This window comes from Microtus pennsylvanicus, chromosome 8, assembly GCF_037038515.1.
Source record: "Microtus pennsylvanicus isolate mMicPen1 chromosome 8, mMicPen1.hap1, whole genome shotgun sequence".
Lineage (NCBI taxonomy): Eukaryota > Metazoa > Chordata > Mammalia > Rodentia > Cricetidae > Microtus > Microtus pennsylvanicus.
Window position 1 is genome coordinate 59904776 of NC_134586.1, and position 12415 is coordinate 59917190.

General features: G+C 42.8%; 1 protein-coding gene and 1 non-coding gene across 6 annotated transcripts in view; both read right to left on the reverse strand.

Annotated features, from left to right (window-relative positions):
• Positions 1-6478, reverse strand: part of Tia1 (TIA1 cytotoxic granule associated RNA binding protein) — a 32491-nt gene extending 26013 nt beyond the window's left edge. For all 5 annotated transcript variants that reach the window (XR_012911623.1, XR_012911622.1, XM_075983605.1 and 2 more), the window contains exon 1: positions 6228-6478. Coding sequence is in view for 3 of the 5 variants with exons in the window: in XM_075983605.1 (XP_075839720.1) it covers positions 6228-6253 (26 nt within the window). In the remaining 2 variants the exon portion in view is untranslated. The remainder of the gene's footprint in view (positions 1-6227) is intronic.
• A 303-nt stretch (positions 6479-6781) lies between these two features.
• Positions 6782-6852, reverse strand: Trnag-ccc (transfer RNA glycine (anticodon CCC)). The gene has a single exon. It is a non-coding gene; the product is annotated as a tRNA-Gly (tRNA).
• Between the last annotated feature and the right edge of the window lie 5563 nt (positions 6853-12415).

A 12415-nucleotide genomic window follows, 5' to 3' on the forward strand; every position in this document is an offset into this window, starting at 1 on the left:
TAGATAGATAGATAGATAGATAGACAGACAGACAGACAGACAGACAGACAGACAGACAGACATAAATATAGAAACAGCCCAGTCAGTACCTTGATTGGTTTTGCTGGTAACAACTGTCTTGTAAGAACTACATTCACCCTTTCCCAAGATGGTGGCCCTAAGACTTTACAGCCTTTTTTAAGACTCACTTCTTTTTTTTTGGTTTTTTGAGAGAGGGTTTCTCTGTGGCTTTGGAGCCTGTCCTGGAACTAGCTCTTGTAGACCAGGCTGGTCTCGAACTCACAGAGATCCGCCTGTCTCTGCCTCCCAAGTGCTGGGATTAAAGGCACGCGCCACCACTGCCCGGCTAGACTCACTTCTTTTGTTTATTTTTGTTTATTTTTTGAAAGAGGATTTTGTTAGATAGTCCAAACTAATCTGGAACTCCTAACCCTTCCTTCCTCCACCTCAAATTCTGGGGTTACACACATATATAGGACCTACCTCTAAAAGGGTCTACAACCCCCTAAGATGTTAATACAAGGGTCTAAGAATCCAGGGCATGAACTTTTTGGAAGGAGAAAAACCCACGCCCATACATCCCGTCTTCTTTGGTAGTTGTAAATAAACAATATATTAGTTAAGATTGTCCTGAGGCGAGGATGTCTCCAAGCTGGGAAAGTAGGCACTACTGGAACACCTGGATTTGAGTGATCAATACACACACATGCACACTCACTCCCATGCCAGTGCATGAATGTTAACCTCAAGGTGAAAGCATATTATGGTTACCTACAAGAACGCCCTTGTTCTTATACAGTATTTAAGACCTAAAAAAAAAAGCATCTGAACTGGCACGAACACTTCAGTTAAAAAAACAGAAAGAATAAAACAAAACAAAAACATAGCTGGCTAGGGTATGGTAGCACACACCAGATGTTCTAGAACTTCAAAGCCAGTGTGAGCTACACAAAGACCTACCGTGAGAAACCAAACCAAGGAATAAGCAAGATGGCTCAGTGAGTTAAGGCACTAGACCTTGACCACCTGAGTCTGATCCCTCAGACCCACATGATGAATAGACCCAACAGTGGGTTTTGACCCCCCCCACATACCAAGCCATGTGCATGTGTGCTTGCATATGTATGCGCGTGCACACAAATAAATAAATAAATAAAATAAATGAATGAATGAAACAAAGGTGATCTAAAAATTTACAAACCAACCAACCAACCCAAGAAACCCATATGGAAACAAATACTGTACACTGGCAAAAATGGTAGTTAACTGGTAATTCCACCAGGAAGGCAATGAATCATTAGCGTACCGTTTGTTACTTTTCTGTAGGTTTTCAAAGTGACTATCGCCTAACAAGTGAGATTTGATTGACAGGGCATCAGTACTACTAGTGACAACGTAACAGCTCCTGTCAGAACAGTTTCATTAAATTCAATTTACCAGGATTGAAGTTAGGATGTGCTAAGCAAGCAATTTTAACCAAGGAATATAGATTTTTGAAACGGATAACTAAGTTTTCCAATAGCTGTAAGAACCAGGTATAGTGTAGGAATACTCCTGTAATTCCGCATCTGGGAGGCAGAAGTAGAAAGAACCAGCTACACGAGAGCCTGTCTCACTCCTATATAATCAAATAGTTATAAAAATGGAATCCAAAACTATTGAAATATTAATTTTTATTAATATAGCTCTAGACAGTTAACTTATAAAGAACATTAGACTGGGTTTGTTTTTAGCCACACCATATTAAAATGTGTGCTATTTTATAAAGAGAAAAGCTGAAAATTTCAGGGAAAAGCATAGGTAGATTTTTAAACTAATGAGAAATTCTTTACAAGCTGAGATTTAAAAAAGGAAGTATTAGTTAACTACTGTCTAGAACTCTGCCCCGAATATCTCAAGGATTCTATAAATGTCCTAATGAGGGGCTGGGAGATGACTCAAAGGTGTACAGCACTTATTGCTCTTGTAGAGGACATGGGTTCAATTCTCACAATGTGGCTCACAACTATCTGTAATTCCAGATCTACAGGATCCAATGTCCTCTTCTGAACTCTGCAAACACCAGGTCCCCTTGCAGTGTTCATACATACACACAGGCAAACATTCATACATGTAAATAAATCAAAAAACGTGTTAAGGAGATCATCGATTCCCTCTCCAAGACCTGTTTTTTTTTTTAATTTTATTATTTCTTTGTGACTTCCATAGAACTTTATTTTGCAACAAAATATCATGTAGCCAAGGCTGGACTTGAACCCTTGACCTTCCCCAGTCTACCTCTGAGTGTGCTATCATGCCTGGTTATTTATTCTGTTTATCCCTGGCTGCGCTGGAACTGGCTCTGTAGACCAGGCTCACCTTTAACCTAGAGATAGCCTTCTTAGTGCTAAGGTGTGAGTCACCACACCCAGTGAAAATCTAATCCTTAATTAAGAATAAACAAGCACAAGACCAGGCCAAGAGCCATAGTTTCAAAAAAATAAAAATAAAAAAATAAAAAGGGGGGAGGGGAAAAAGAAATACAACCCAATCCAAAAGAGAAAAGAGATGCTAGTATGCTAGTTCATACAAATTACCAGGTCACACTGTCTGGAGAGAAGTGGAGTGGAGGAAAATCACAAATACACAGGGTGGCGGAAAGGCCGTTTAGCATTCTGTAATTATTTAGCTGCAGGCTATTAGTTCAGCCGTAAAAATTAGAGCCCTACAAATTTAGTAGCCATATGGCCACACAGTAACCACACAGCTATCTGAAAAGAGTACTTACTTCTCTCTGACAGTAAACCACATGAAAGATGTTAGGTGGATCTGAGAAAATCCTATCAACTAGGACTAGGTTTTTCTAGCTTAGTCCACAGTTTTTAATTCACAAATTCAAAGTTTTAAAGTGACCAAAGCCAATTCAGATTCACTATACGTATTTTTTTTATTCTTTTTATTATGGAGAAATTCTTATACATGAGAAGAATAATATGTGTACATCACTCAACCACTCACTACAAATATCCAAACTTAGGTATACCTTGAACATTCCTCAAATTATCTTGTTGTATAAACTTTTGACTTTTCTTACAATATATTTTCAAATTAATGCTGACTTGCAGGGTGGCAGTGGAAAAGCACCTTTAATCCCAGCACTCAGGACGCTGAGGAAGGCGGATCTCTGTGAGTTCAAGGCCAGCCTAGTCTACAGAGTTCCAGGCTGCTACACAGAAAAACCCTGTGTTGAAAAAACAAAGTGACTGCTGACAATCTCTAACTTAACAAGGTGACACTGAACACTAAGCGAATGAAGATGCTCTTCTCACTCAATTGGGAGCACAGGGGAAAGGAAAGCAGTACTCTTCAAAGGGAAATCGTGACTGACTTCTTGAACTACCCCTGATTTTCAAACCAGTGCGATGACTCACCACACACCAGACTGTGGCTGAGAATGCATATTAAAAAAGAAAACCCCAACTCCCAGAGTCAGTAAGGTGAGCATTTAAAACTTGGGAGGCAGAGGCAGGTGGATCTTTGTGAGTTTGAGGCTAGCCTGGTCTACAAGAGCTAGTTCCAGGACAGGTTCCCAAGCTGTAGAGAAACCCTGTCTCAGAAAACAAAACAAAAAACAAACAGAAAACAAAAAAAACCACTGTTGGGAAAACTTTTAGGGGTTAGTACCTACTAATATTTAACCAAGATTGGCTGAGTGGGAGAATGGAAGTTTTGACTGAGGAAGGTAGCAGAAACAGGGAGTACTTTCGGGAGAAAACTCCTGAATGGGATGTTTTACTCAAGGACACAAATGAAAATTAGCCGCTGCTACAAACAGGGAACAGAACTGTAGAGTTTATTTATGTTGCTGTTGTTGGTGTTTGTTTTTTTCTGGAGACAGGCTCTCCATAGTAGTAACTCTGTAGACCAGGCTGACCTTGAACTCAGAGATCCGCCCGCCTCTGCCACCGGAAGTACTGGGATTAAAGGTGTGTACAACTATGCCCACCAAGGATTTTTTCTTAAAATACGTGTCTGAGTAAACTGCTGAAACATTCAGCTTAGCTTTCCTTTGGTTATAAAATGCAGTTTACTTAGAGTTCTAATAAAGACTAATAAAGCATCTGACACAAACTAGGGATTCAATAAACTCTCTGTGGGTGAATAAACTCCAATACTTTCCTGGTTCCAATCTCATACTATTTAAACGCCTATTTTTGTACACTGCTTTGAAAAGTCATTATTTGATATATCCACCTATGTACTGAAAAGATTATGTTACCAGATACGTCTGGCAATTTGGGGGGGAAAAAGCCAAATAAAAATTTCATAATGTTGGAAATGGCTCAGCACTTAACAGCGTTTGTTCTTGCAGAGGGTCTTGGTTTGGTTCCCAGCACTCACATAGTGGCTCACAACCATCCCTGACTCTAGGTCCAAGAGAGTCAATGCCTTCTGACTTCAAAGGTTCCCAAACATACATAGAGAAAAAAATACTCATACAAGTGAAATAACATACCAGACAAAAAAGGGAAAAGTTCCCCCATTTTAGAGAGCATTCACCTACAATCTTTCAAAAAACAAGGGGTCATGCCCAAGTATTACAACCTTACTAAAAAGCTACTTTAAGGTCCCATAAACTAGCAAAATATTTAATATGTCAAGAACAGTGTAAACCAGGTGAGATGGTACATGCCTGGACTTGGGGAGCAGATCAAGAAGACCTCAAGTTTCGAAACCTGCCTGGTCTACAAAGGGAGTCCCAGGCCAGCCAGCACGGGAGGGAGGAAGGAAAAATAGAATAAAAAAACTAAACTGGGCATGGTAGACTTTAATCCTTGTACCTGGGACTGAGGCAGAAACTACAGTTCTAAGCCAGTATAGGGGATGTAGCAAGTTCATGGACAACCTGGCCTACTTATAAAGAGACGGTTTTTTTGTTTTTTTTTTAAAAAGTAACTACATTTCACATATACATTAAAAATACCAACTTGAAATTGAAAATTGAGGCTGGGCGTGGGGGCGTGTGGATTTCAAGTTCGAGGCCAACCTGGTCTACAATAGTGAGTTCTTGGACAGCTACACAATGAGACTGTCTCAATAAAACAAACAAACAAAAAAAAAAAAAAAAAGAAAAAGAAATTGAAAACTGGGAGGGGATTAAATAACAATTTGTCCGTACTTCAGAACAATTTTAATATCTAGGAAATTTCAAAAGGAATCCTAAATGTACATAGCTCTAAAAGTATGGGGTTCTAAAAATTTAAGCAAAAAGTTATGTCTGGAACCAGGTGCAAAGCTAAACTCTGTGAGATGATAGTTGTTAAATCTACTTCATTTATATGAACTGACCTTTTATAAACAATGGGTAACAGACATCAAGTCGCAATCTTCAAATATACCAAAAACAAACAAAAACAACCCATAATTCCTTGAACGCTTCCTTTTCGCCCTGTGAACAACAAAGGCAGGATCCCCTCATCCAGTGCGCTGGCAAACAAAGAGCGCGGAGGGGAAGTTACAACGACAAAGGAAGCATCCTCAGCGCGGGTTACACGAGACTCACTAAAGATGCTGAGACTGACTACAGTGGCTGCGTCCGTAACAAAGTCAATCACTATTAGCAAGTGGTGGTAAATGCGTTTTAATTAAATCCACTTTCCCTCGGTAGATGCATTCCTCCGAGTGCCATTTCCATTTCTTAAGGACGGTTTCAACATCCTTGGGTGTCCAGTTAGGTTTTTGGTCGAGGGAGGGTCAGGGGAGCGCTACAGAGGGAAAGCCCAAGATTTTCAAGAAAGAGGTCTGGTTTGGTTTTTTTGTTTCCAGTTCTCAACTGCAAGAATAAAGTTTTACCTCTGCCTCCAGAATGAAAACAAAAACAAGCCCTAGCAGAAGAAAGTGAAAGGGGGTTCCAGAGGGGGATCGACCAGCGGGGGCGGGGAGAGGGGCAGCAAGCAGGGGCTACAGGAGGGTGTGCCGAGTCCTGAGGAGAGCTTTGAATGAAAAGTCCTTCCTCCAGGTCTGGGGGCCCGGGCGCGGCCAGCCGAGGGGCTGACAGGACCGAGCCCCTCTCCCGCCATCGTCCTCTCCGCCCGTCTCGGCTCTAAGCATCCTGGCGTGCGCACGGGAGGGAGGAACACCACAGCGCGGCGTCCACGGAGAACAACAGGCTGCGGGGAGGCTCTGGGCCGCGGCCTCCCTCCGGGGCGACCACCATCCCTCCTCCCTCATCGCTGCTCCAGACTCACAGAGTCTTGGGCATCTCGTCCTCCATGGCTGCTGCGGTCGCGGCGGCACCTCAGGGTCCAGCTCCCTGCCCTTCGCTACCTCCCAAATCGTTGGGGCGGCTATGGCTGCGGAAAAGCGGGCCTCCTCGCTTGGCTGGAGGGTACTTCGCCTGCTCCTTCGGCCGCAATTAGAGAAAATTGCCCGACCCACCGCGAACAATGAAGCCCCGATTCAAGATGGCGGCGAGCCGGACGCAGAGGAGCCGCCAGCCGGGTGACCCGCGCCGCGCATGCGCGTACCCAGCTGGCACGCTCACTCCCAGGCCGCCGCTCTAGGCTTCAAGCTGTAGAGTCACTTGTGCAGCCGCGCTTCCACCCGGCAAAGGATGGCTCCGACTGCGCAGGCGCAATGCCGATAGCCGGGATTTGTGTCCTTCCAGAAGTGTTTCGTTAGTGAATTATATAGTGAGCTAAAAATCTTCGGGGAGGTTAAAGCATAAATCGACAGTATTTTTATAGCAGGAAAGACTTCTTTTTTCAAGGTCTCCTGTTTTAAGAGAAAGGAAAAAAAGACATGCGCCGCCCGGGAATCGAACCCGGGTCGCAAGAATGGGAATCTTGCATGATACCACTACACCAGCGGCGCTGTTGGTACAAACAGCCTCCAGAAACTCCTAGGAGATACATAGTCTATTCATTGGCTCCTAGATTCTTTATGTAATTGGAAATACGTATTGATACTTGGAACTTTTTCGTTGCTTTATGAACAATTCATCTTTTCTCATCTCAATGTTGTTGAATTTTTTTGTACTCTCTGAAAAATCGAGATAAAAAAGTTATTATTTGGAAATAAGAATTGTAGTAAGAAAATAATGCCTTCTTAACAATAACTTTTGGGGGCGGGTGGGATCCGTATTTTCATGTGCCAGAGTCTGGATTTCTTTGGTATACTCAGTGTAACTGAAAATCTTAAAAGAAACAGTTACTTTTGCAAATTGGTGAGAAGAATCTCAAAAGTCAGTCCTCGCTTAGGACTCCGAGTTAGGGCTCCAAAATGTGGTTCCTGTACTCCTTATCCTTTCTTACAGCACTCTCCACATTATGTGAAGCATTTCTTAAAGATCTGAAAGCTTATGTATTCCATGTCGCTCTTTTACACCAGTGGTTCTCAGCCTTCCCAATGCTGCGATCCTAAAGGTCCTCATGTGGTGGTGACTCCCCAGCCATAAAATTATTTTTATTGCAACTTCATAGCCGTAATTTTGTTACCGTAATGAATCTTAATGTCAATATTTTTGGAGACAGAAGTCTTTCAAAAGGGTCGCGACCCACAGGGTGAGGACCATTGGTTTACACTAACATGTTTGGGATTTTCATTTTTATAAATTCCTTACAGTTCGTCATATTTTCAGACTATATAGAGTTATATTACAAAGAGATAACAAATATTGCCTTAGTGGCCACGTTTCAGATCAGAGAAGTAAGCAAAGACTTTCAGGAGTTGAAGGCCAGCCAATGCAATTTAAGAATAACCCCTCCCATCCCCCTGCAGGGTAAGTAGTGGTTGGTTGTCTGGGAAGAGATCGTGGTGGTGGGGCACAGAGTTGTGTGTAGCTTCTCCAAAACCCACTTTGTCTTGATGGCTTTCTTGGTGCCACAATACAAGCCCTTGGACCTCAGTGTTCTATGCAGATTGGATATTCCCTTCAGGTTGGACCAGGAAGATACATAGTATTTTCTGCAGGAAAGACGTGGTTACAAATCTGCAGCACCTAAACACATGTTTTCTCCTTTTAACACCTGAGAATAAAAGAAGATTTGGTCTCAGATTAAAATCATAGCTAGTAGGAAGAGAAAGATAACTAAGTGGTCACATGTCCCTTCTCAAAATTAATAACAATAAATAAAATGAATAGAAATTTTAAGGGAAGAGTGTGACAAATGTTTAAAGTGTATAGTATTTTGAACACCTTTTTTTTTTTGGAAGAAAATCTATTTAAAAGGAGTTTTAGTTTATCAACAGACCTGTTCAACTACAAAAATCTCTGTCTCATCCCATTACCAGCTCAGTGATCTTTCTTTCTTTTATTCTTTTCGTTTTGTTTTGTTTGTTTGTCTGTTTGTTTTCATGACAGCGTCCCACTATGCAACCCTGGCTGGCTATCGTGGAACTCACTCGTAGACCAGGTTGGCCTGAACTCAGAGATTCACCTTCAGCTGTTTTCCGAGTGCTGCAATTATAGGTGTTTGCTATCACCATCTTACTTTTTTTTTTGTACAACTAATATCAAAAAATTGATATATATTTTTTGAGATAGTACCTTGATATGTAGACTAGGTTTGTCTCAGATCCAACCCTCCTGCCTTAGTCTCCTCAATTTTGGGATTACAGGTGTAAACACTTGACCAAAGCTAGTTTCTTTCTTTTTTAAATATTTACTTATTTATTTGTTATGTATACAATATTCTGTCTGTGTGTATGTCTGCAGGCCAGAAGAGGGCACCAAACATTACAGATGGTTGTGAGCCACCATGTGGTTGTCAGGAATTGAACTCAGAACCATTGGAAGGTCAGGCAATGCTCTTAACCACTGAGCCATCTCTCCAGCCCTCTTTCATTCTTTTCTTTTTTTTTTTTTTTTTTTTTTTGGTTTTTCGAGACAGGGTTTCTCTGTGGCTTTGGAGCCTGTCCTGGAACTATCTCTGTAGACCAGGCTGGTCTCGAACTCACAGAGATCCGCCTGCCTCTGCCTCCCGAGTGCTGGGATTAAAGGCGTGCGCCACCACCGCCCGGCCTTCTTTTCTTCTTTTTAAAGCTGAATTTCTGTAGGATAGATTCCTAATCATGGAATTACTGAATTATATGTGTGGTGTGTGTGTGTGTGTGTGTGTGTGTGTGTGTGTGTAAAAATCATAGTAGGAGGGGCTGGAGAGATGGCTCAGCGCTTAAGAGCATTCATTGCGTGCTCTTCCAAAGGACCCGAGTTCAATTCCCAGCAACCACATGGTGGCTCACAACCATCTGTAATGAGGTCTGGTGTCCCCTTCTGGCCTACAGGCATATATGCAAACAGAATAGTGTATCCATAATAAATAAAAAAAAATCATAGTAGGAGTTGGGCGGTGGTGGCGCACCCCTTTAATCCCAGCACTCGGGTGGCAGAGGCAGGCGGATCTCTGTGAGTTCAAGACCAGCCTGGTCTACAAGAGCTAGTTCCGGGACAGGCTCAAAGCTACAGAGAAACCCTGTCTCGAAAAACAACAACAACAACAACAACAAAAAAAATCATAGTAGGCAAAATTGTGTCTTCTGCGAGGCCTCACACTTGTAATTCCAGCATTCCAGGGAGTGAGGCAACAAAGGCATAGGTTGTAGTCATCATTCGTATCCCACTGAGAGTGCTTTCGAGTCGGGCTTCCTCTATGGCCTCCGTCAGGCTCATACTGAGATGCTGTTAATTTTATTAGGTTTTGCTAATATAAGCATGAAAAATGGTATATCTTTCTCTGACTCTCTCTCACACACACCGTTACGCACACAGCAACAGGGTCTTACTGTGTAGTTTTGGTTAAATTGGATATTGTTATGTAGATCTAGAGAATGGCCTCGAGCTCACAGACATCCACCTGTCTCTGGGATTACAGGCATGAGCCCCATTCCTGGCAGCATTTCTTTATGCATTATTTTCAGGGTAAATAGAGTTTTAAGTGTTCTAATTTTAGCTGTTTCACCTCAAAAAAATTCAAGATGAAAGTGATAAATACTGTAACAACTGCCACATAGACCATTCTTTTGATCTTTAGGCGTGCTCAGTGTTGGGGGGCTCCGGGAAGGTTGTGGCTCACTGCCTTTGAAGGTGAAGTTGCTTTGGCAACAATGAACCTCTAGGCGGCGCTCAATCTACACTATAGCGAACTCGAACCACAAAGGTCTTTAGAACCAGATGTGAGAAGATCTGGAGAGCCACCAAGGCTGTTAGCTCTAAACTTCCACTGTTTGCTCAGCCTCCTATTCCCATTTCTGTTCTGATCTGGAGGTCACGGACCTTCTCCCACAAACACTCAGCTCAATGACATAAACTGTCTGAGAAAGACCTTAGAGAAAATCCACAAAGGAAATAGTTCAATCACGGGCTCAATAATCTGTAAGTCAAGTTCCTGAAAACTGGGCCTTCCAAAATCTAGGGTAGGTTTCTGTTTTTCAGAAGGATACATTGTCTACAGGGCTGTTTTCTGCAAGGCAGAGCCTTTTGCACTTATACAGTGTTGCTCAAGTGGCCACAGCCAGCTTAGATATTTAGTTGCAAATGTTTGGACTAGACTTTCCAAAAGCTGGCCCGGTGGGGGGCTGTGGGAGAAGCAGGCACATCTCTGTAAGTTTGAAAGCAGCTTGGTCTACAGAGCAAAGCAAGTTCCAGGACAGGCAAAGCTACCCAGAGAAACCCTGTCTTGAAAAACCAAGAATTTGTGAAAGCTGAGAGATGAAACAATTTACCATTTCCTATCCATTGATAGAGCTCTTTGAGTTTTTTTTTCTTTCCAAAATTAGCAACAGTCTTAATGATCGTTCTATTAGAAGAAAATACATATTTGTGCACAAATATTAATGTTTTTCGTTTGAAACTTCTACTCTTGAAAGAATGTGGCTGCCGTAACTTTAGCACAGCATTCCAGAGACAGAGGCTGGAGGATCTCTGTGAGCAGCGGCAGAATTCTGGGTCTCTGTTCTCAAAGACAAGCATAGAAATGCACGAATTAATAGAGACAGATTTAAACAGTAAGAGATTATTGCAAGAGGGAAAATTCAGTTTGTGTAGGGGTTGCTGAATGAGGTTACAGGGAAGGAGCTGAGCAGGGGTCAGTAGAGCAAGGGGATTCGAAACTACAGAAAGCAGGAAGTCAGTCCATGTGCAACCTGTCTGCATTTGTTAAGGGCCTCTTTGTAGGGTTGGTTAACTGCCTACAGAAGCTGGCAGGGGGGCCTGAGCTGCAGACATTAGTTGAAATCAACAGTAAATTCTTTTTTTAAATAAAGAGCCGGGCGGTGGTGGCCCACGTCTTTAATCCCAGCACTCGAGAGGCAGAGGCAGGCGGATCTCTGTGAGTTCGAGACCAGCCTGGTCTACAGAGCTAGTTCCAGGACAGGCTCCAAAACCACAGAGAAACCCTGTCTCAAAAAAAAAAAATAAAATAAAATAAAAATAAAAATTAAGCCGGGCGATGGTGGTGCACGCCTTTAATCCCAGCACTTGGGAGGCAGAAACAGGTGGATCTCTGTGAGTTCAAGACCACCCTGGTCTAATTCCAGGACAGGCTCCAAAGCCACAGAGAAACCCTGTCTCGAAAAACCAAAAATTAAAAAAGTAAAACTTTTGTTTGTTTGTTTGTTTGTTAGAGACAGGGTTTCTCTGTATAACAGCCCTGGCTGTCCTGGAACTTGCTCTGTAGACCAAGCTGGCCTCAAACTCACAGAGATCCGCCTGCCTCTGCTTCCCCGGTGCTGGGATAAAAGGTGTGTGCCACCACTGCCTGGCTAAAACGTTAATTTTTTTATTATTTTATTTTCTGTATGCCAGTCTCTGAGGAGGCCAGAAGAGCATATTAGATCCCCCGGAACTAGATGTATGGGAGGAGTACTCTCTGCATTCTAGGCTGCTAAGTGTAGCGCTTGCATTTCGGTTCCCAACCACTCCACCCCTGCATTCTGGAACTGACCCATCAACCTCCACCTCCACCCCTGAATTCTGGAACTGACCCACCCACCGCTCAAACATGGCAAATATTCTCTTTGTCTGTCCGTTGTTACTTCCATCACCCTACTCCCTCAGAAGCCAACTTGGAATAGGTGTCTTCAAAGAACAACTAGTTTTTAGAGAAACGATAAGGCATCAGACAAGGACAAGGAGTTTGAGTTTCTGTAACTGGATGGCTGTGGGAAGGCAAATAAATAGCAAGAGGAAGACTCTGGGGTCAAGTTTGTTCTGTGGATTTTTAGCCGATGAAAGCCTATCAAATCCCAGCACCCAGGAGGTGAGCAGGCAGGAGGATGAGGAATTTAAGGACAGCCTGGACTGCATAGTAAGTCTGAGATCACTTGACTAGGGCAGAGGAAAGGAGAAGCTGAAAACGAAGAGCAGACTGGCCTCCAAGTCACTTTCTTTAGGAAGGCTGAAGCAGAGGGGATTTCCTTTCTCTCCTGTGCTCCCGGA